The following is a 21,404-nucleotide window of genomic DNA, read 5'->3' as shown; positions in this document are numbered from 1 at the left end:
TAACAGGATTCTGGAGGTTGGGATAATGTTAAGCTAAGGTTCTGTTTTGCCCCTAGCAAAGGGTCATCATCGAGGCAGCTGAGCTCCTAGAGGGAGGTCACTCTGTCAGTTTCAATGACTTCTCAGTGGGTTGTATGCAGTAAGGGAATATAATGTTTCATTTGCCTTAGTTTCCCACATTACCATGGCAAGCACTTAAACCTCTTTCCTTAGTTCTTGGGTAGCCAGGAGTGTCCGAGGAATATCACACATATTCCACCTGGGGGAGGAGGGGTCTGCCAGCCTATATATTTTTTTTTTTTAATTTTTTTTAATGTTTATTTTTGAGACAGAGCATGAATGGGGGAGGGGCAGAGAGAGAGGGAGACACAGAATCGGAAGCAGGCTCCGAGCCATCAGCCCAGAGCCCGATGTGGTGCTCGAACTCAAGAACCGTGAGATCGTGACCTGAGCTGAAGTCGGGCGCTCAACCGACTGAGCCACCCAGGCGCCCCTTTAATTTTTTTTTTTTTTAACGTTTATTTTGAGACAGAGACAGAGCGTGAACGGGGGAGGGTCAGAGAGAGAGGGAGACACAGAATCTGAAACAGGCTCCAGGCTCTGAGCAGTCAGCACAGAGCCCGACGCGGGGCTCGAACTCACGGACAGTGAGATCGTGACCTGAGTCAAGTCGGACACTTAACCAACTGAGCTATCCAGGTACACCAATACCATTTATTTTTAAATTTACAAATACAAAATTTATCCTTTTTGGTAACAGTTTCTTTTGCTACTTTAAACCTCAACCCCTGGCAACCACTGATCTATCCGTTCATCATTCTTACAGTTTTGGATTTTCCAGAATGTCAAGTAAGTAAATCATACACCATCTAGCCTTTTAAGTCTGGTTTTTGTCACTTAGCATAGTACATTTGAGACTCATTTAAGTTGTCAAGTATCTGAATATTCTTTTTATTGATAAGCAGTATTCCACTGAATATGGTACAAATCTAATAACCATCTTTCTCTGTTCTTTTTGTTTTTGTTTTTAACATTAGCTTTCCAGACTTTTGGATCTTCCACCAGAAAACTTGATCAAGTCAATATCTGCAGTTCCAATTTCCAGAAAAGAGTTAAGTATATTTTTAACAATTTAAAATGTTGCTGACTTTGTCAATATACAAAAAAAAAGTTATTCTTCAATTTATAGAATAGACCTTGAAATTAACCATGGAATATGATGTAACCTATTATTCCATTGATTTAAATAATAAAATCTGTATTGTACCTACTCTGATGTGGTATATTAAATTAGAAGTCTCATGTTGTTTGATGTTTATGCTGTTAACTACAATTATGTCAAAATCTTTAAGAAAAATTAGGAACAAGGTCAAAATTTAATTCTGTGACAGCAAATAAAAGAACTAAGATTGTGGTTAGAATTTCAGGGTTTTGGGACGCCTGGGTGGCTCAGTTGGTTGAGTGTCCAACTTTGGCTCAGGTCATGATCTCACGGTTCGTGGGTTCAAGCCCCGTGTCATGCTCAGGGCTGATGGCTCAGAGCCTGGAGCCTGCTTCAGATTCTGTGTCTCCCTCTCTCTCTGCCCCTCCCTTCTTGTGCTCTGTCTTCCTCTGCTTCTCAAAAATAAAGAAACGTAATAATAAAAATTTAAAAAAAAAGAATTTCAGGGTTTTTGAAGGTATTTTTGAGATTATATACCTAGGTGCTTGAATACTGTTGTACTATATTTACCTGCTAGGTTTTTTGTGGGTTTTGGGTTTTTTTTGTTTGTTTCCATTTGAGGACTCCCAGTGATAGAGAACTATTGGTTACATATAACCAACCTGTAGTTGCTTTCTTGGATACAGGAAGATATCTATCTCTTTGTGAGTTTGGTTCTTCTAAATGATATTTATTTACCATTTGGCTACAAAATCTAGCCAAAATACACTTTTGGTGAATTAATAATGATAAGAAGTTAGCTACATAGTAGGCATTTAAGCCCTAAGCTTTGGAAAGATGTAAAGATAGAATTATCAGTATCATTATGTTCTAATATTTTGTCCACTTAACTTTGTCAAGATTTTAAGATAGGGTAGGATAAATATTATTGTTCTCAGAATAGGACAAAGAGATAAGTGGAAGAGGAAGAGAAAGGCTACATGTGGCCTTGTTGAAAGAATCTTTAAAGTGGCCTGCTGCAACTTGCTTTATATTAAGTTCTAAGAACAAAGGCAAGGACTGACAAGGGGATCTCATAATTACACATCAGTTAATATAATATTCCAAGCCAGTTACCTATTTCATAAAATCTGTAAATGGCATTTTGCATAATAAAAATATCTGTTTGTATTTTATGTTTCAAAGACCTTTAATAAGATGAGCAATCTTGGCCCATCTTTTGAATACGATTTTCTTTACCTGCCTGAACCTCCTTTAGGTAGCTCTACTTTAATGATGCTATACTTATTATATCTTTGGTTTATACAAAATCAATATTAGGGGGGGTTTCAAAATTTTTCTAGGCTACAAGTCTAAAATTCTGCATATTAAATTTATTTTAAATAAAAAGAATCTCTACTGCTTTGCCATCACAAACTTAAGTATCCTTTACGGTACTAAAATGCTGTTAAGTGTCAGGAGGCTTAAGTCCTTTTTGTTGTTGTTATCAGTATGGTTTACTTAATACCTTATGAATCAATTTCTTTAGGTCTCCTAATTCAATTATATATTCAACTGTGGTGGAATTTCTGTTTAATACTGATCGTAATACACAGGATTAATGACTTTGTTACCAGCCAGTAACACTCAAGCCAGTGGATTGCACTCTAATACCATAACAGCAATTCCTCAGAAGTAGTGGAAAGGTAGCTATTTCTTTTTAAAACCTTTTTTTTTTTTTAATTCTAAACAATATAAAAGTAGGGGAATAGTTTCTAGAACCCCTCTGTGCCATCACCACCGTCATTGGCACATAGCCAGTTGTGTTTCCTCTGTACCTGTACCCACTTTCCTTCTTCACAATGGATTATTTTGATAGCTACATTAATTTTTCTATCACAAAACCAAAAGAGATAATCTTAAGGAAATTCAGAAAAATACAGAAGAATAAGAAGGAAAAACCCCCAATATGTTAACAAGTTGATGTAGTTTTCATATTTCTCTTTGAATGTGTCTTACAACTTTTATTTTTATTATTTTTTTTAATGTTTATTTTTGAGAGAGAGAGTGTGAACAAGGTGGGAAAGAGAGAGAGGGATACACAGAATATGAAGCAGGCTTCAGGCTCTGAACTGTCAGCGCAGACCCCAATGCAGGGCTCAAACTCACGAATGGTGAGATCATGACCTGAGTCGAAGTTGGATGCTTAACCGACTGAACCACCTAAGTACCCTGTGTCTTACAACTTTTGAAAAAACATAGTTATAAAACTTCTGTATGTATGATTTTTGAACCCTTTTTCCTTGACATCATTCTTTTTTGGTAAATGTCATTTTCATAATACTCTAATGTCACTCATAATACTCAAGTGTCACTTTCATAATACTCTAATGCTCCCCTGTTGATGGACATTTAGATTGCTTTCGGTTCTGACTTTTTACATAATTCACATTCAATACGTACCTCTTTAAATAGACAAAGCAAACCTTCCTTGTAGATATATAACTAAAAGCTTCCTAAAAGGAAAACAGGGAAGTAAGTCAATTCTGGTTGATCCACCCCCCATTCCCCACACATACACACTGCTGAAGCATTTATTTCTCTTTTGGGCCTTCGTTGCTGGCAAATAGCCCTTCATATAATTTCAGAAGTCATGTTTGAAATATTCCTAGTGTGAATTATTGTTAATAGACTAAAATGATGATTTTCTTTGTCCCTCTACCACTGAACAAATGGGAAATATTTGTGTTTCTATTGAGATAATAAAAATATTTTCTCAGTTAATGTAAATTTATATATTTATTTACTTACTTATTTAGTCAATAGTTAGTTACCATATACTGCAACAGTAATTTCAGGAGTAGTAGATTCCTTAATGCCCCTTACCCATTTAGCCCCCTTCCCGTAACCCCTCCAGCAACCCTCTGTTCTCTATATTTAAGAGTCTCATGTCCCCCTCCCTGTTTTTATATTATTTTTGCTTCCCTTCCCTTATGTTCATGTGTTTTGTATCTTATAGTCCTTATATGAGTGAAGTCATATGATATCTGTCTTTCTCTGACTAATTTCACTTAGCATAATACCCTCATAATACCCTTATAATACTCTACATCCACATAGTTGCAAATGGCAAGATCTCATTCTTTTTGATCGTCATCCATTGTGTGTGTCATCCATTATATGTATATATATATATACACACACACACACACACACACCACATCTTCTTTATCCATTCATCCATCAATGAACACATGGACTCTTTCCATACTTTGGCTGTTGTTGATAGTGCTGCTATAAACATTGGGGTTCATGTACCCTTTGAAAACAGCACACCTGTATCCCATGGATAAATGCCTAGTAGTGCAATTGCTGGGTCATAGGGTAGTTCTATTTTTAGTTTTTTGAGGAACCTCCATACTGTTTTCCAGAGTGGCTGCACCAGTTTGCATCCAGCAGTGCAAAAGAGATCCTCTTTCTCCACATCATTGCCAACATCTGTTGTTCCCTGAGTTGTTAATGTCAGCCATTCTGACAGGTGTAAGGTGATATCTCATTGTGGTTTTGACTTGTATTTTTCCCTGATGATGAGTGATGTTGAGCATTTTTTTCATGTGTCGGTTGGCCATCTGGATGTCTTCTTTTGAGAAGTGTCTATTCATGTCTTTTGCCCATTATTTGTTTTTGGGGTGAGTTTGATGAGTTCTTTATAGATTTTGGATACTAACCCTTTACCTGATATGTCATTTGCAAATATCTTCTCCCATTCTGTCGGTTGCCTTTTAGTTTTGTTGACTGTTTCCTTCACTGTGCAGAAGTTTTTTTATTTTTATGAGGTCCCAATAGTTCATTTTCCCTGTTGTTTTGCTTGCCTCCAGAGACATGGTAAGTAAGAAGTTGGTGTGGCCAAGGTCAAAGAGGTTTTTGCCTGATTTCTCCTCTAGAATTTTGATGGCTTCCTGTCTTACATTCAGGTCTTTAATCCATTTTGAGTTTATTTTTGTGTACGGTGTAAGAAAGTGGTCCAGGTTCATTCTTCTGCATGTCACTGTCCAGTTTTCCCAGCACCACTTGCTGAAGAGACTGTCTTTATTTCATTGGATATACTTTCCTGCTTTGTCAAAGATTAGTTGGCCATACCTTTGTGGGTCCATTTTTTCTGTTCCATTGATCTGAGGGTATATTTTTTGTGCCATACTGTCTTAATGATTACAGCTTTGTAATACACTTTGAAGTCTGGAATTGTGATTCCTTCAGCTTTGGTTTTCTTTTTCAAGATTGCTTTGGCTATTTGGGGTCTTTTCTGGCTCCATACAAATTTTAGGATTATTTGTTCTAGCTCTGTGAAAAATGCTGGTGTTATTTTGACAAGGATTGCATTGAATATGTAGATTGCTTTGGATAGTATTGACATTTTAACAATATTTGTTCTTCCTATCCAGGAGCATGGAAATGTTTCCATTTTTGTGTGCTACAATTTCTTTCATAAGCTTTCTGTAGTTTTCAGTGTATACATTTTTCACCTCTTTGGTTAGGTTTATTTCTAGGTATTTTATAGTTTTTGGTGCAATTGTAAATGGGATCAATTCCTTGATTTCCCTCTCTGTTGTTTCATTGTGGGTGTATAAGAATGGAACTGATTTCTGTGCATTGATTTTTATATCCTGAGACTTTGCTGAATTCATGGATCAGTTCTAGCAGTTTTTTGGTGGAACTTTTGGGTTTTCCATATAGAGGATCATGTCATCTGTGAAGACTGAAAGTTTGACAACCTCCTCACCTATTTGGATGCCTCTTATTACTTTATGTTGTCTGATTGCTGAGGCTAAGACTTTCAATACCATGTTGAATAACAGTGGTGAGAGTGGACATCCTTGTCTTGTTCCTGACCTTAGGGGGAAAGCTCTCAGTTTTTCCCCATTGAGGATGACATTAGTTTTGGATCTTTCATATATGGCTTTTATGATCTCGAGGTATGATTCTTTTATCCCTACTTTCTTAAGAGTTTTTATCAAGAAAGGATGTTGTATTTTGTCAAATGCTTTCTCTGCATCTATTGAGAGGATCATGTGGTTCTTGTCCTTTCTTTTATTGATGTGATATCTCACATTGATTGTTTTGTGGATATTGAACCAGCCCTGCATCGCAGGTATAAATCCTACTTGGTCGTGATGAATAATTTTTTTAATGTGTTGTTGGATCCGGTTGGCTAGTATCTTGTTCAGGATTTTTGCATCCACGTTCATCAGGGAAATTGGTCTGTAGTTCTCCTTTTTAATGGGGTCTTTGGTTTGGGGATCAAGGTAATGCTGGTCTCATAGAATGAGTTTGGAAGTTTTCCTTCCATTTCTATTTTTTGAAACAGCTTCAAGAGAGTAGGTGTTAACTCTTCTTTAAATGTTTAGTAGAATTCCCGTGGGAAGCCATCTGGCGCAGGACTGTTGTTTTGGGGGAGATTTTTGATTACTATTTCGATTTCCTTACTGGTTATGGGCCTGTTCAAATTTTCTATTTCTTCCTGTTTCAGTTTTGGTAGTGTGTATGTTTCTAGGAATTTATCCATTTCTTCCAGATTGCCCATTTTATTGGCATATAATTGCTCGTAATATTTTCTTATTGTTTGCGTTTCTGCTGTGTTAGCTGTGATCTCTCCTCTTTTATTCTGATTTTATTTATTTGGGTCCTTTCCTTTTTCTTTTTGATCAAACTGACTAGGGGTTTATCAATTTTGTTAATTCTTTCAAAGAACCAGCTTCTGGTTTCATTGATCTGTTCTGCTTTTTGGTTTCAATAGCATTGATTTCTGCTCTAATCTTTATTATTTCCTTTCTTCTGATGGTTTGGGTTTTATTTGCTGTTCTTTTTCCAGCTCCTTAAGGTGTATGGTTAGGTTGTGTATCTGAGGCCTTTCTTCCTTTTTGAGGAAGGCCTGGATTGCTATATACTTCCCACTCATGACAACCTTTGCTGCGTCCCAGAGGTTTGGGACTGTGGTTATCATTTTCATTGGCTTCCATGTACTTTTTAATTTCCTCTTTAACTTCTTGTTTGTCCCATTCATTCTTTAGTAAGATGGTCTTTACTCTCCAAGTTTTGTTATCTTTCCACATTTTATCTTGCAGTTGATTTCAAGTTTCATAGTGTTGTGGTCTGAAAATATGCACGGTATAATCTCGATCTTTTTGTACTTGTTGAGGGCTGATTTGTGTCCCGGTATGTGGTCTATTCTGGAGAGTGTTCCATGTGAACTGAAGAAGAATGTGTATTCTGCTGCTTTAGGATGAAATGTTCTGAATATATCTGTTAAGTCTATCAGGTCCAGTGTGTCATTCAAAGCTATTGTTTCCTTGTTGATTTTCTGTTTAGATGAACTATCCATTGTTGTAAGTGGGATGTTGAAGTCCCTTATTATGGTATTGTTATCAATGAGTTTCTTTATGTTTGTGATTAATTTATTTATATATTTGGGTGTTTTCACATTTGGAGCATAAATATTTGCAATTGTTAGTTCTTGGTGGATAGACCCCTTAATTACGATATAATGCCCTTCATCTCTTGTTACAGTCTTTATTTTAAAATCTAGATTGTCTGATATAAGTATGGCTACTTTGGCTTTCTTTTGTTGACAATTAGCATGATAAATGGTTCTCCATCCTCTTACTTTCAATCTGAAGATGTCTTTAGGTCTAAAGTGGGTCTCTTGTAAACAGCATATAAGTGGATCTTGTTTTCTTGTCCATTCTGTTACCCTTTGTCTTTTGATTGGAACATTTAGTCCATTCACATTTAGAGTGAGTACTGAAAGATATGAATTTATTGCCATTATGTTGCTTGTAGAGTTGGAGTTTCTGGTGGTGGTCTCTGGTCCTTTCTAGTCTTTGTTGCTTTTGGTCTTTTTTTTTTCTTCCCCTCGTCTTTTCTCCCCTCAGAGAGTCCCCCTTAAAATTTCATGCAGGGCTGGTTTAGTGGTCACAAACTCCTCTGGTTTTTGTTTGTCTGAGAAGCTTTTTATCTCTCCTTATTTTGAATGACAGCCTTGCTGGATAAAGAATTATTGGCTGCATATTTTTCTGATTCAGTACATTGCATACATCCTTCCACTCCTTTCTGGCCTGCCAAGTTTCTGTGTAGGTATGCTGCAAACCTGATCTGTCTTCCCTTGTAGGTTAAGGACTTTTTTCCCTTTGCTGCCTTCATGATTGCTTTCCTTGCCTGAGTATTTTGTGAATTTGACTATGATATGCCTTGTTGATGGTCAGTTTTTGTTGAATCTATTGGGAGTCTTCTGTGCTTCCTGGATTTTGATGTCTGTGTCTTTCCCCAGGTTGGGAAAGCTTTCTGGTATGATTTGCTCACATAACCCTTCTACCCCTTTTCTCTCTCTTCATCTTCTGGGACCCCTATGATTCTGATGTTGTTTCTTTTTAATGAGTCACGTGATTTCTCTAATTCTTAAATCGTGCCCTTTTGCCTTAGTCTCCCTCTTTTGTACTGCTTCATTCTTCTCCATAAGTTTGTCCTCTATATCGCTGATTCACTGCTCTGGTTCATCCATCCTTGCCGCTGTGACATCTATTCGAGATTGCAGCTCAGTTATAACATTTTTTATTTCGTCCTGACTAGCTTTTACTTCTTTTATCTCCGCAGAAAGGGATTCTAATCTATTTTCAACCCCAGCTAGCATTCTTATTATCGGGATTCTAAAGTCTTGTTGAGACATGTTGCTTATATCTGTGTTAATTAAGTCCCTGGCTGTCCTTTCTTCCTTCATTGGGGTGAATTTTGGGGGGAATTCCTTCATTTTGTCATTTTGAAGGAAATAAAGGAATTAGGTAAAAAAATAATTAAAATTAAAAAATTGGAATCAACACACAGAAGAATCAAATAAATGATGTTGGATCCTAGGTGTGTTTTGGTCTGGTTGTTGAAAGGAGCTTGATATGTTAGAGAAAAAAAGGAACAGAAAAAAAAAAAAAAGGAAAACTTTTGAAAACTTGAAAAAAATGAATACAATGAGACAAAATAAAATGATGGAAGTAAAGTAGAATTTGGAAAATTTACAAGAAAAGTAAAAAATATAGTAGAAAAAAATTAAAAATATTTTTAATAAAAATGGAAAATAAAAATAGATATTGTCTTACTGTATTCAAGAATAAAAAAAGAGGGCTGTCTGGGTGGCTCAGTCAGTTGGGCATCTGACTTTGGCTCAGGTCATGATCTCGTGGTTTGTGGGTTCAAGCCCCGCGTCAGGTTCTGTGCTGAGAGCTCAGAGCCTGGAGCCTGCTTCGGATTCTGTGTCTCCCTCTCTCTCTGCCCCTCCCCTGCTCATGCTCTGTCTCTCTCTGTCTCAAAAATAAATAAAACATTTTAAAAATTTTTTAAAAGAAAGAAAAAAATTGAAATGATATACCAGCAAACAGACTGAAATATGATTGAAATTACATCAGTTTCCCTTAGAAGTCAAACTATGAAGCATTTTATAGTCCATAAACTAAGCAAGCAGAGAGTCTTGTAGTGTTCCTTAAGAGCGAGGTTGGCCCAGTTGGGGGGAGGGGGGGGCTTAGTGTAATGGCTCCATTCTCCACTAGATGGCACAGTTTAGCCTACTGGGGTGGATTTTTGCGACACATGTAGGTTTGTATGCTCATGTGTGGGAGGAGTGAAAATGGCGTCACCCAGGTACCCAGTCTCTAGTAATGGAATTCTGTTCTCCCCCAACCAGCAGTCAGGCACTCCTCCTTTGTCTCCTGCTTCCATTCACTCCCTGCTTTTACACTGTCCGTGACCAAGCCGTCAGGTTGCCAGCCGGCACCTCCCTCCTGAGTTTTGTCTCAGATGCGGCTGTGTTTGCCAACCCCTCACTTCTGAGGGACTGCAGATTGACCCTTTATGACTCTCTGGAGGAGAGTCTCACTGAGCAGTGGCGTGGTGCCCACCCATCCCAAGGAGTGTTCATGGGACCATGCTGCTGCTGCTGCCCAGAGACTGTGGCTGGGTGCCAGTCTGCCCCAGAAGTTCCCATGATCGTGTAGTAGCAGTGTTTCAGGGCTTATGGGAGATCACAACACACATCTGGTACCAGGCTTCCCACTTAATGTCGTTGTTCCAGCACCGGCAAATGTGGTTGTTCTCCAGGGTCCGCTGGGACCTTTGTTTGTTGGATGGCCGCACCCTCTCTCCCAAATGTCCTCCCAGCAGGGGAACCGCCTCTTCCCGTGTGTCCTGAAGACCCCTTGCACCTTTCTGCTCCCGGGGATTCGCCCTTCCCACTGGACCACCACCAGGTATCAAGCTGCAGAGTTTCAGACTCTGCACTCCCCCTGTTTATAGAGTCTTAATGGAATTTAAACCCTCTCTTTTCTCCTTTCTCCCTTTTTTTGTTCAGTCCCTTGCATACTCTTTCTTTTTTTTCCAGCTGTTTTCGGGGTGTGGGGGGGTGAGATGCTTTCCCATACTCTCTGCACATCTCCATCCTGTCTCCGCAAGCAAGAACAGCTCCTGGCCCTCCACGGCTTCTCTCCCCTAGTTCACCTCTCCGCACTGCGTAGCTGCTGAGTTCTGTGGTTCAGGTTGTGCAGATTATTGTGTTAATCCTCAAATCAGTTTTCTAGGTGTGCAGGATGGTTTAGTGTTGATCTTGGCTGTAATTCAGGGAGGAGAGATGCAAAATAAAATTTCTAGTTTATTCCTCCATCTTGACCCCTCCAAGATAATAACATTTTTCAATTAAATTTCATTATTTTATCATTCATGTCTAGATAAAATTATAGATGCTTCTTATTCATGATTTTTTTAATCTATAGAAGATCACGTGACCTCTTTGTGTTTCCTGGATGTTTGAGAGCGATTCTACTTCATGTAAAGTATCCTAGCTATATGTCAAAATTTTAATCTTTGGTATATTCACATCTGTATAATTTCACTTAATATCGTAATTGTTCTTACTGCTTTTTATTTAACCTTTTAAAAAATCTTTGCGTGTTCATGTATTATTCCCATCTTGTTAAACTAATTTCTTCAATTTCCCACATTATTGGTGCAAATATGTGGCTTAACTATCAAAGTCCTTTGGTAAGAATAAATACCTTCAAACCTTATGTAAATTTCCCCAATTAAAGTTAGTCTTTAAGAAATTGAATTGTCATGTCCTCAGGGCTCAGGACTCAGGACTGTTTAACGTTTTTATTTAACATCAGAACTAAGATTAGTATTATTTACTCAGGACTTAATTTCTCAGCACAATGTGAAATAGGTACCATTATCATCACCATTTTACTAAGGTACAAGAGAAGTTAAGCAAAATGCTTAAGATCACACAGAGACTGATTAATAGATGAACTTGGGTCTGCAGTTACAGCTGAAATGTTTAGTGGATGAGTTTGGGTTGGTAAGTATAATCCGTACTAGGTTGCTGGATAATGTATTAAGGCTCAAGAAAACTCTTCTAGTTTTTTTGTTTTTTTGTTTCCTGGGGTTTTGGGTGAGGGGGGAGAATGAGAATATGAGTTGGGGAGGGACCAAGGGAGAAGAGAGAATCTTAAGCAGGCTCCATGCTCAGCACAAAAATGGCTCAAGAAAATTCTTTTTGTTGTTGTTGTTGTTGATTTTAGGACAGAATGTGCATGCGTACACATAACTGGGAGAAGAGGCAGAGAGAGAGGAGAGAGAATCCCAAGCAGCCCCCATGCTGTCAGCGCAAGCCCAAAGTGGGGCTCAATCCCACAGACCAGGCTTGAGAAAATTCTTAGTGGTTTTTGTTGACCAGTTGTTTAATGTAATGTGAAACAGATATCACACAGGGTTTTTTAGGCATGTCCCTGAGTTTCAAGAATGATAACAAAGTTCATTTATGCCCCTCTAAAATACATTCTTTTGTCTCGATGACAATGGACTAGACAGTAGTTTTATCCACTTATCCTGCCCATAGAGTTTCATTCTCTAGTTCCTTATTAAATATCAGATGTTCCAGCATGGGTAAATATGTAGATGTTTGTATATCAATTAAAATTTCATTACACTTTGAGCTACCTATCTCAGATTGTAAAACTACGATTAGGTAATAGAAGAGGAAGAATTTTAGAAGATAAAGTTCTAAATAAATATAAGGTGATATTTCTGATTTCTTTGCTTTATGTTTTGAAAGCATAATCCTTTCATAAAATTGTATCAATGTGGAGAACCCATAGTGGCTGGTCTTTTTTGTTGTTGTTATATTAGTAATGTTTTTAAGATATAATAGCTTTTTCCTTTTTCAATTTCTGTCTTTAGAGAAGTAGCTGATTTTCAGCTTTCTGTGGATTCTCTATTGGGAAACAACAATGACCATTCAAGACCAGATATTCAAGTTCAAGCCACGAGACTGGCAGAGAAGGTACTTTAGCACTATTATCTTTTTTTGACATTATAATCTTATTATTATTATTTTTTTTTTTAATTTTTTTTTTTGGACTCTTATTATTTTTTTAAAGAAGAAAAAACTCTGCAAGCTATCTCAGCCATAATAATGACTTAATAGGGTTTTTTTGTTCAAAGCATCTTGGAAAATACAATTTAAATTCATTTTAGCTGTGTACAGTAAGGTTAAGATGATTTTTCAAATTAGTTAAAAAGCATTCCTCTTGAGCTGACATTGTTCAATTTTTTGATTAACTACTTACAGGAGGAGTAAAGTGTTAATTAAATTTACAGATTGAAGCTGGACGGACTTCTGAATTGAAGAGAACACGCTTGATAAATTAGAGCAGTGGGTTGTAATTTTTAAAATTATTTTCTGAGAAGATGAGCATTAAAATATGAGAAGAAATGATTAGATGTAAATAGAATCATGATTGCAGAGAAGAAGTGGCTAGATGATTTAATAAATGTCTTTCATTTCTAATTTCTCTGATGGGTTTGGTATCTAAAAGAGGAGTTGAAAGGATTGTAGAGAATGACCAAATCTTTTTAGTGTAATACCATCAAAAACAGGGTTTTTTAAATAGAGTTATTGCATGTGAGACAGAGGCATCTGGGCACACTGAATGATTAGAACAATGAAAGTCACCATCATAGAAAAAGATGCATAAAGATTGAGTATAATCAAAGAGCTTTGGTAGCTGAGCAAGTATTTAATCATAAAATCAACCCAGATTTTTATCAGAAGTACACCAGGAGTAGAATTGTGCTAATTACAATACTTAGTCTCTTCCCCCATCAACTGTGAGTTCTTAAAACTAAAGACTAGTGCCTCTTCAGTGATAACAGGTATCTCCTCAAGGTTCATGGGTATTATCAGGTGCTTTTAAATCTAGTAGGTTAAAATCCTAAGGTATATTCAATGAGGACAAAAGGTTTAAATGATTTCTATTTCATGTGTTGATACAAGTGCTTCAGTGTAGGGCCTGACAGAATGGCATGTTCTGTGGCTCTCTTGCAAGGTAGGAGAGAAAAATTTTTAGATTTTTTTTTTTTTTTTTTTGAAGTAATCTCTACACAGGGTAGGGGAGATAAAAAGAGTTCACTACATGTCAAGGCACATAAGGTGGGCGTAAAGTGATGCTGGGAGAATTTGAGGTGAGGGAATGGGAAAGAGGAAGAGATTCTGAATAAAGAATAGTGTTCTAGTCCAGAAACAAAGAAAATGTTGTTTACCCAAATAGAGTGATAAAAGTAAACAGATTGGCTAAGGCCCAGGTCCAGATACAATGACTGGGAGATATGATGCACTTGGCTGCCTTTGGACTCCAATTTGATAGTATTAAAACTACAAATCTCAGGGTGCTTGGGTGACTCAGTTGTTGAATGTCCAACTCTTGATCTTAGCTCCGGGGGTTGTGAGTTCAAGTCCCTTGTTGGGCTCCACATTGGGCATGAAGCCTACTTAAAAATAAATAAATAAATAAATAAATAAATAAATAAATAAATAAATAAAAATTTAAAAATAAAAATTACAAATTTCAGTATGTCTATTTTATAACATACCTAGTTTACTTGATTTTTATCTTTTCAGCTAAAATGTGATACAGTGGTAAGTGAAATCAGCACTGGTCAAGGGACTGTAAATTTCAAAATAAACAGAGAACTATTAACAAAGGTAAGAATGGGTTCTATTCCAGCTATGCACCTTTACTCTCTGATTTAGCTTTGTGATTTTCCTTCAGTTCTTAAACTTCGTCTTCTCTTGCCTCAAAACTTTGCACATTCTGATAACCCTCCCTGGAGTGCCACCCCAAGTTAACTCCTGCTTATCCTTCAGCTCTTGGTATTTCCTGGGTTGGGCCTTTCTGTCTTCTTCATATATGTGCTCTACTAGCACTGGATAGCTCTCCTTTATAGAAGTTATCCTAGTTGCTGGTTTATATTCTTTTTATTTGATTAATGCCTCTTGCCCTTTAAACTCTAATTTCCATCAGGGCTTATAGCATCTGTTTTTCTCACTATTGGATCCCCAGTTCCTAGCAAAATGCCTTGCATGCAGTATGTGTGAGATAACTATTGTTGAATGAGTTAACGGACTCTGTATGGAATACACGAAAAGTACTGCTGATTTTGGCTCTCTGGTAGCCTGTAATCTGTTGGACGCATAAGATTTATATAGAAGAAACCATGAGACAGCTTATTCTTTTAATAAAACAAATACTAAAACAAAAAAGTAGAGGTGACTGGGTGGCTCAGTCAGTTAAGCTCTGACTCTTGACTTAGGTTCAGGTCATGATCTCAAAGTGGGTCGCTGGGTGTGGAGCCTGCTTAGGATTCTCTTTCTCCCTCTGCCCCTCCCCACCTCTAAAAAAACAAAACGAAAGAACAACAAACAAGGTGGATTGATACAATAAGCATAAGAAGGATCAGAATACTCAGGTAGGCCTGGAGGAGTTGGGGAAATGACATAAAGGAATTGGGTCTCATGTATGCTTATGGAGGATAAGTAATCCTGGATAGGCACGGTATGAGATCTTTTGTATAGAGTTTCATCTCAGTTTAACTTTAAAGTTTATCATAATGCATGCTTTGGTCTGTTGTTTTAAAAAATATGTACGCCAGTATTGAGTTGGTCAGACTTAGTCAATGCTGCAGTCCTGAATTGAAAATAATTATAAAACAAAAATTTCTAATAGTATAATTTCTCACCAAGGTTATATAGTTTATTGGCATTTGCCCATCAGCCCTGTAATCCTCCTGAAGGAGAGTTAGTGTTTCATGCTTGTCTCTAGATCTTTGAACTTTTTTCTTTTATCTTTTTTTCACTCCTACTTCAAGGTAAATTAGTTAACCAAAATCATTCACAAGGACAGGAGAAAATTTGAGCTTGTTAAAATGTGTCTACAATCTGTTGGTCTCTTGATAACATTTCATGTCAATTTAGTAACCATTGAGTCTAATTTACCTTTTCTAAATAAGTAACTCTTTCTTCCAGTTGCAGTCTCAATTTTTTAAAATTTATTTTATTTATTTTTTGATAGAGCAAGTTGAGGAGGGGCAGAGAGAGCGAGAGAGAAAGAGAGGGGGACAGAGGATCTGAAGTAGGCTCTGTGCTGACAGCCAAGCCTGATGTGGGACTTGAACTCACGAACCACAAAATCATGACCTGAGCCGAAGTCAGATGCTTAACCAACTGAGCTACCCAGGTGCCCCATCAGTCTCAGTTTTTATGGAAACATTGCAGTTCACCAAAGTGCCCATCAGACTTCAGCCTGCTTCATAGGCAGCAGTTATCTTACTTCTTTTGTTTTCCCTCAGATGGGAAACTGTGCTGTTAGATGGAGTTTGCCTTTGCAACCAGCTTAACTGAAAGACATATGGTTTATATATCAGGCAAGGCATATATTAATAATTTAACATTTCAATGGCCGTGAATTTTCATACTTTATTATATTATAATGAATAAGCTATTAGTTTTTCTGTGATTTAAGGATGCACACTAGCTTGCTTATTCCCAAATCCTTCTCAGTTGACAACAGAAGGATGATAGCCAAGGCTTTGAGATCCAGCTTTTTCACCTGGAAATCCTCCCAACATTACAGCCTTGAGGATCTGGATCGTAGAGTGATTTTTGTTAAAGGAACAAGCAGACTACTTACAGTTGCCCTGTTTGGTGTTACAGTAACCATACTTCCTAAACTAGTAAGAAAAAGGGGTACTGAATGTGCCTGTGTTACGTTACAGTTTTTTTTTTAATGATATTTCTTGTTTGTTCAAAGCCTAATTTCTTCTACATCTGGCTCCATTATTTTCAGGCCTTAAACAGTAGTCATTTGCATATCTAATGAATTTTTCAGATCACATCAAGAAAAAAATTCAACCCTTTGGGACCATTATTAATACATTTTTTTGCATATTGTTATCAAGATTGACATGTAGCCAATGACCTGTGTCCAAAACTTACTTCTCAAGTAGAGAATTACGAATTTGTCATTGCTTACACATGTACAAGCTTAGCCTTGCATAAAAACGTATCTGTTCATGCAGTACAATTGAATTATTAACACTGGCAGCACCAGGAATGATTAAATGTTAGCTTATGTTTGGATCACTAACAGTGGCAATATAATGTCTTCATATAAATCATCCTCAAAGGGAGGAGACTCAAATGTGAAATTCAAGGCAGTAGGAAGTACCAAATCATGGGGACTAGATGATAAATTTTTCAAAGCTATAAGATGTATATTCATCCTTACTCTCTGTGTCCTATATTTTGTGAGTGAAAGAAATAATATTTTCTCTGTGTCCTTGTGCAAATACATACTGTTTCTGAACCTTAGTTTTTGCATCTACTAAATGGGAAATGTTGCCCATTTTATGATTGTGAGGCTAAGGATAGCATAAAAGCATCTGGACTTAAACCTAGCACTTTGTAGATGCTTCTTAAAAGTATTGTTTTGCTGCCTCCTGCTACTTTCTCTGCCTTTTCCATTAAGTGACCATTTTAACCAACTCTTAATGATAGTAAAATTCTTCACATCATAAACTACATATTTAGGACTCAGAATACAGTTCATGAAGCAAAACCAATGTAAGAGTAAAGAGAAGCCTATCATAATAAATTCAAACCCCTAGACTAAAAAATGAACACATAAATAAATGCATCACGCCATTAGCAAAAAAGGAAGTGTGAATTTTGTGAACTGTATAATCTTTCTGTGTTCATTTCTAAAAATGGAATATGTTTTGGTTGTTTCTGTGAGATCTCCTGTTTTTTGCTTATGTAGCCAGTAGGCATTTGAATTACAGTTTTGTGTTTTCTACTGTTCATGTGATCGTTAGTATTACAAGAGTAGCAGCAGCATGCAGTAGTTAATACATTAGCTCTGGAGTGAAAAAGGTTTTGCTACATGGCTTAATAGCAGTATGACCTTGGGAAGGTTCTCTGTGCTTCTCTTTCCTTATTTATAAAAATAATACTTCTCTCTTAGGGTTGTTGTAAGGATTAAATGAGTTAATGCATAGAAAATGCTTAGAACAGTGTATGCACATAGTATGCATTAAGTAAATATTAGATGCTCCTGGTTTTGCTGTTACTATCTGCTGTGGGACTTTTGGCAGTTACTTAACCTCTCTAAACTTCAGTTTCTTTATCTGTAAGATATCTATATCATTGGTTCATGTAAGAATAAATAGATGTGTTGTATAAAAGGGCACAGAGCCCCCATAGATGTTAATTCTTATTATTACTGTTCTGACTGGCATTAGCAACTGGAGGAGGGGCTGACAATGCTGTAAAATGCTCAGTTCCGTAAATTGGAATGAGCAAATAAGCAATGTTTACTTCGTTACCAGTAAACAAAGTAAGTAATTTTTAAAAATTGCAGTTTTTTTCTGTCATTAAATCTCATGCCTTTTACTTTTCAGACAGTACTACAACAAGTAATCAAAGATGGCTCAAAATATGGGTTAAACAGTGAGCTATTCTCTGGTCTTCCCCAGAAGAAGATCGTGGTTGAATTCAGGTGCGTGCCAATTCATCTTAAGTGTTGGTTATCACAGTGGCTGGGCAGTTATGTGGTTTACCATTATCATCTTGGGCTTCAGGAAATTACACAAGAAAAATAGAAAACCAGTGAGATTTGTTTTCTTAATAGTACAGTGAATTGATCACTGTACCATGAATAAAAATTTTGGACTCCAATAAAAAGTCTAGTGATTATGGGTTGTTTTTTTTTTTAATTATTTAATAGTTACTTTTTTTTGGAAGAACTGGTTTTTCCATTTTAGTAAACTCTTAAAGGTAATGGTTACTGCCACATTAAGAATTTTAAAGTAATGTGATTACTGAAGAGCAAAGCCTTGTGGTATTTGTAATGTATATTTTTAAAATTATTGGAAAAATAGGTTGAAATTTTAATATGCCTCTAAATAATCCTCTTAATAACTTTCTGATATGCTGTCAGTACAGCCATCTAATATTTGAACTATTGGTAGGTAGCCAGAACAGAAAAGGGAACACTTTCAGAGTGCAGCTTGACCAGTTGACAGCTCATGGAAATGATTAGAGATGCTGTGTGTGCCTTCCTAAAAGCTGAAGAGTCTTGATGAACTGTTTTCCTACTTGGAAAATTAGAACTTGCTATACTATAGCCTTTTGTTTTCTTAAGTATATATTTCTGTAGAGGATCTTTAAAAATTAGAATATTTTAGGTTTCCTTACTATTATAATTTATTATAAAAACTTAGTTATAATTAGCACCTGCATAACCCATGGTGAGAGTAGGTTTTATGGATTCCACATTTGTACTGTCTATGCCACTCATGTGTGTTCTTAAAAAAGGCAGACTCTCTAAAATTCAGTAAACGTGTTTATGGTAAGGATTGGTTGCTGAGTAAACTGCTCCTGTGGAGTAGACACATATTATGAATAAATCTGACACTTGCAGTGAACCCCAATCATATTTAAGGTTGAGTTTAAACATTTGTTGCATCTCAGAGAGGAGATGGACTAGATGAGGTCATCTTCACACCAGAGAGGAACTACACTAAGGCCATCCCTCAAAGAAAGTTGCCTTCCATTTCTGTTATCTTTTCTTGTGTAACAGGCTATGCTAAAATTCAATATAGGAGGCCACCTGGGTGGCTCAGTCGGTAAAGCGTCCAGACTCTTGATTCCGGCTCAGGTCCTGTCTCACTGTTTATGAGTTCAAGCCCTGCATCAGACTCCATGCTGACAGTGCAGAGCCTGCTTGGGATTCTCTATCTCTCCCTCCCTCCCTCTCTCTCTCTCTCTCTCTCTCTCTGCCACTCCCCCACTTGCTCTCTCTTTCTCTCTCTCAAAATAAATAAACTTAAGCATTTTTAATAAAATTAAAAATAAATAAAGTTTAATGGAGCACAGGCTTGCACTTTCATTTACATTTTGTCTACAGTGGCTGCTTTTATACTGCCATGGCAGTTGAGCAGAATTGAATTGAATAGTTGAGGTAGAGACCAGGTGGCCTGCAGGCCTAAAATATTTACTATCTGATTCTTTAAGGAAACGTGTGTCAATTCCTGATTAGTGTCTTGAAACAACCATTTTAATGTTTATGACACTATAGATCAGGAAATCAGGGATGGCTTAGCTCAGTGGTTCTTTGGCCTGTTATCATATGTAGCTCTAGTCATCTAGAGACTATACTGGGGGTCAAAATCCAGGTGGCCCATTTACTTGTTTGGCAGCTTACCTGAAGGATGGCTGGCCAGTCATCTCTCTCTCTCCACAGTGGCTCTTCAGCAGTTAACCAGACTCCTTTACAAAGGTTCTCAGGGCTCCAAGATGGTAAAAGCATCTCATCTTGAAACAGGCATAGCCTCATTTCTGTCACATTCTGCTGGTTTCAAAGCAAGTCACAAGATCAGCCCCAAATCAGGGGGAGGGAAAACAAATTAACTATATTTCTTAATGGCGAGAGTGGCAAGCTTGTGGTTGTCTAATTCTTTTCATTCATGTCTTTAAATTGATGTAGGACTTCACCTCCTCTGGGAGGCGCCTACTTCAGTACCATATTCCTCTTCTACTTCTTGCTGTTACCTAACCAGCAGTAAAGGAAAATCAGTAGAGAAGTGGTATAGTATCTGTTACCATGCATTCATCCTTGAAATAATGCTATTGTAAGTTTCTTGAAACTTGAAAAGTTGCCACCAGCATTCACTTTTAACACGTTCTTTCTTATTGTCACTTGACCTTCATCATCCCTTCTTCCCAACCAAACTTGAAATACCAACACCTCAGTCTTCCTTATTCATTGATTCTCTTGCTTTTCTCCTGTTTTTGTTTCCCATGTAATAATACTCTTTTGTTTACACTTATAAGAAATGTCTAAAAGTAGCCTGTTCTATTTGAGTTGTATTCTGTAAGCTATTTGTATGGCTTTTTCTTTGTAGGCTTTTTTATTTGCTTATGGATTTGCTCCTCTTGTGCTTTTTCTAAAGGATTTAATAAGGAAGGCTGGAATTTAAATGAGCATTTGAATGCTGATGAAGGCAGAGTCCATGTCCCAGCAGCCATCTTTGCTCTTTGTTATATTCCATCTGGCATTGCTTTGTCCATAGCTGCTCTTTCCCTTAGAAGTTTTCCATATGCTATGATGCTTACCATTGTTGTTTCAAAGTAGAGACAAACAAGTGAGGGACAGGGTCAAAGTTGATAGGAAACATCGTTCTTGAATTTCTTCTGAAAATGAGAGAGGTGGGAGAACAGAGCTTTTTAAATATATAGTATCTTAAATATGGTAACTTTACCCCCAAAAAACAAGAGATAAGTGTTCAAGAAACTTGCCCTCTAAGTTGAGGTGTTGATGGTAATAATTGGTTAAGTAACTTGCTCAGAGCCATAGACTAACTCTGACTCTGAAGCCTGTATACTTTACCTTTACTGCCTCCCTGACATACAGTATTGATTGTCATATATTTTGTCAGATCTAGGAGTATCGTGATAAAATGCCAGAGTAGAGGACTGTCCATCATATATGAGCTCTAGCTGAGTAGGTGGTATAAGACTTGAAGCTAACTGCTGTTGCCTCCCTCCTCTCTGCAAAGTCAGCCTTTCCTATTTTGTACAGATCAAACTTTCAGGAACAGTCAGCAGTGGTGTACTTTCCTCTTCTTTCTCAGCTCAGTTTTCCCCATCCCCTGCTATTCCCCAGTGTGAAGTGTTCTCACAAAACAGATTGAGGACCTCTAACTAGGAAATTAAGAATCTGAGACATTGGGTTACCAGTTGTGACTATTAGTAACTGACTCGACAGTCTTGGATAGGACAGTTTATTTTCCTGGTTTCTTATCTGGAAAATAAGAGCAATAATATTTGTCTTTTCTT

The 21,404-nt window shown here is 37.1% G+C and overlaps 1 protein-coding gene across 1 annotated transcript in view; it reads left to right on the top strand.

Annotated features, from left to right (window-relative positions):
* Positions 1-21,404, top strand: part of RARS2 (arginyl-tRNA synthetase 2, mitochondrial) — a 64,106-nt gene that overhangs the window by 13,187 nt on the left and 29,515 nt on the right. The window contains exons 2-5 of the mRNA XM_042939322.1: positions 1,038-1,111; positions 12,410-12,512; positions 14,130-14,213; positions 17,966-18,063. Coding sequence (XP_042795256.1) covers positions 1,038-1,111; positions 12,410-12,512; positions 14,130-14,213; positions 17,966-18,063 — 359 coding nt within the window. The remainder of the gene's footprint in view (positions 1-1,037; positions 1,112-12,409; positions 12,513-14,129; positions 14,214-17,965; positions 18,064-21,404) is intronic.

Source organism: Panthera leo, chromosome B2, assembly GCF_018350215.1.
Source record: "Panthera leo isolate Ple1 chromosome B2, P.leo_Ple1_pat1.1, whole genome shotgun sequence".
In the NCBI taxonomy this organism is placed as follows: Eukaryota; Metazoa; Chordata; class Mammalia; order Carnivora; family Felidae; genus Panthera; species Panthera leo.
This window is presented reverse-complemented; position numbering and strand designations above follow the sequence as displayed.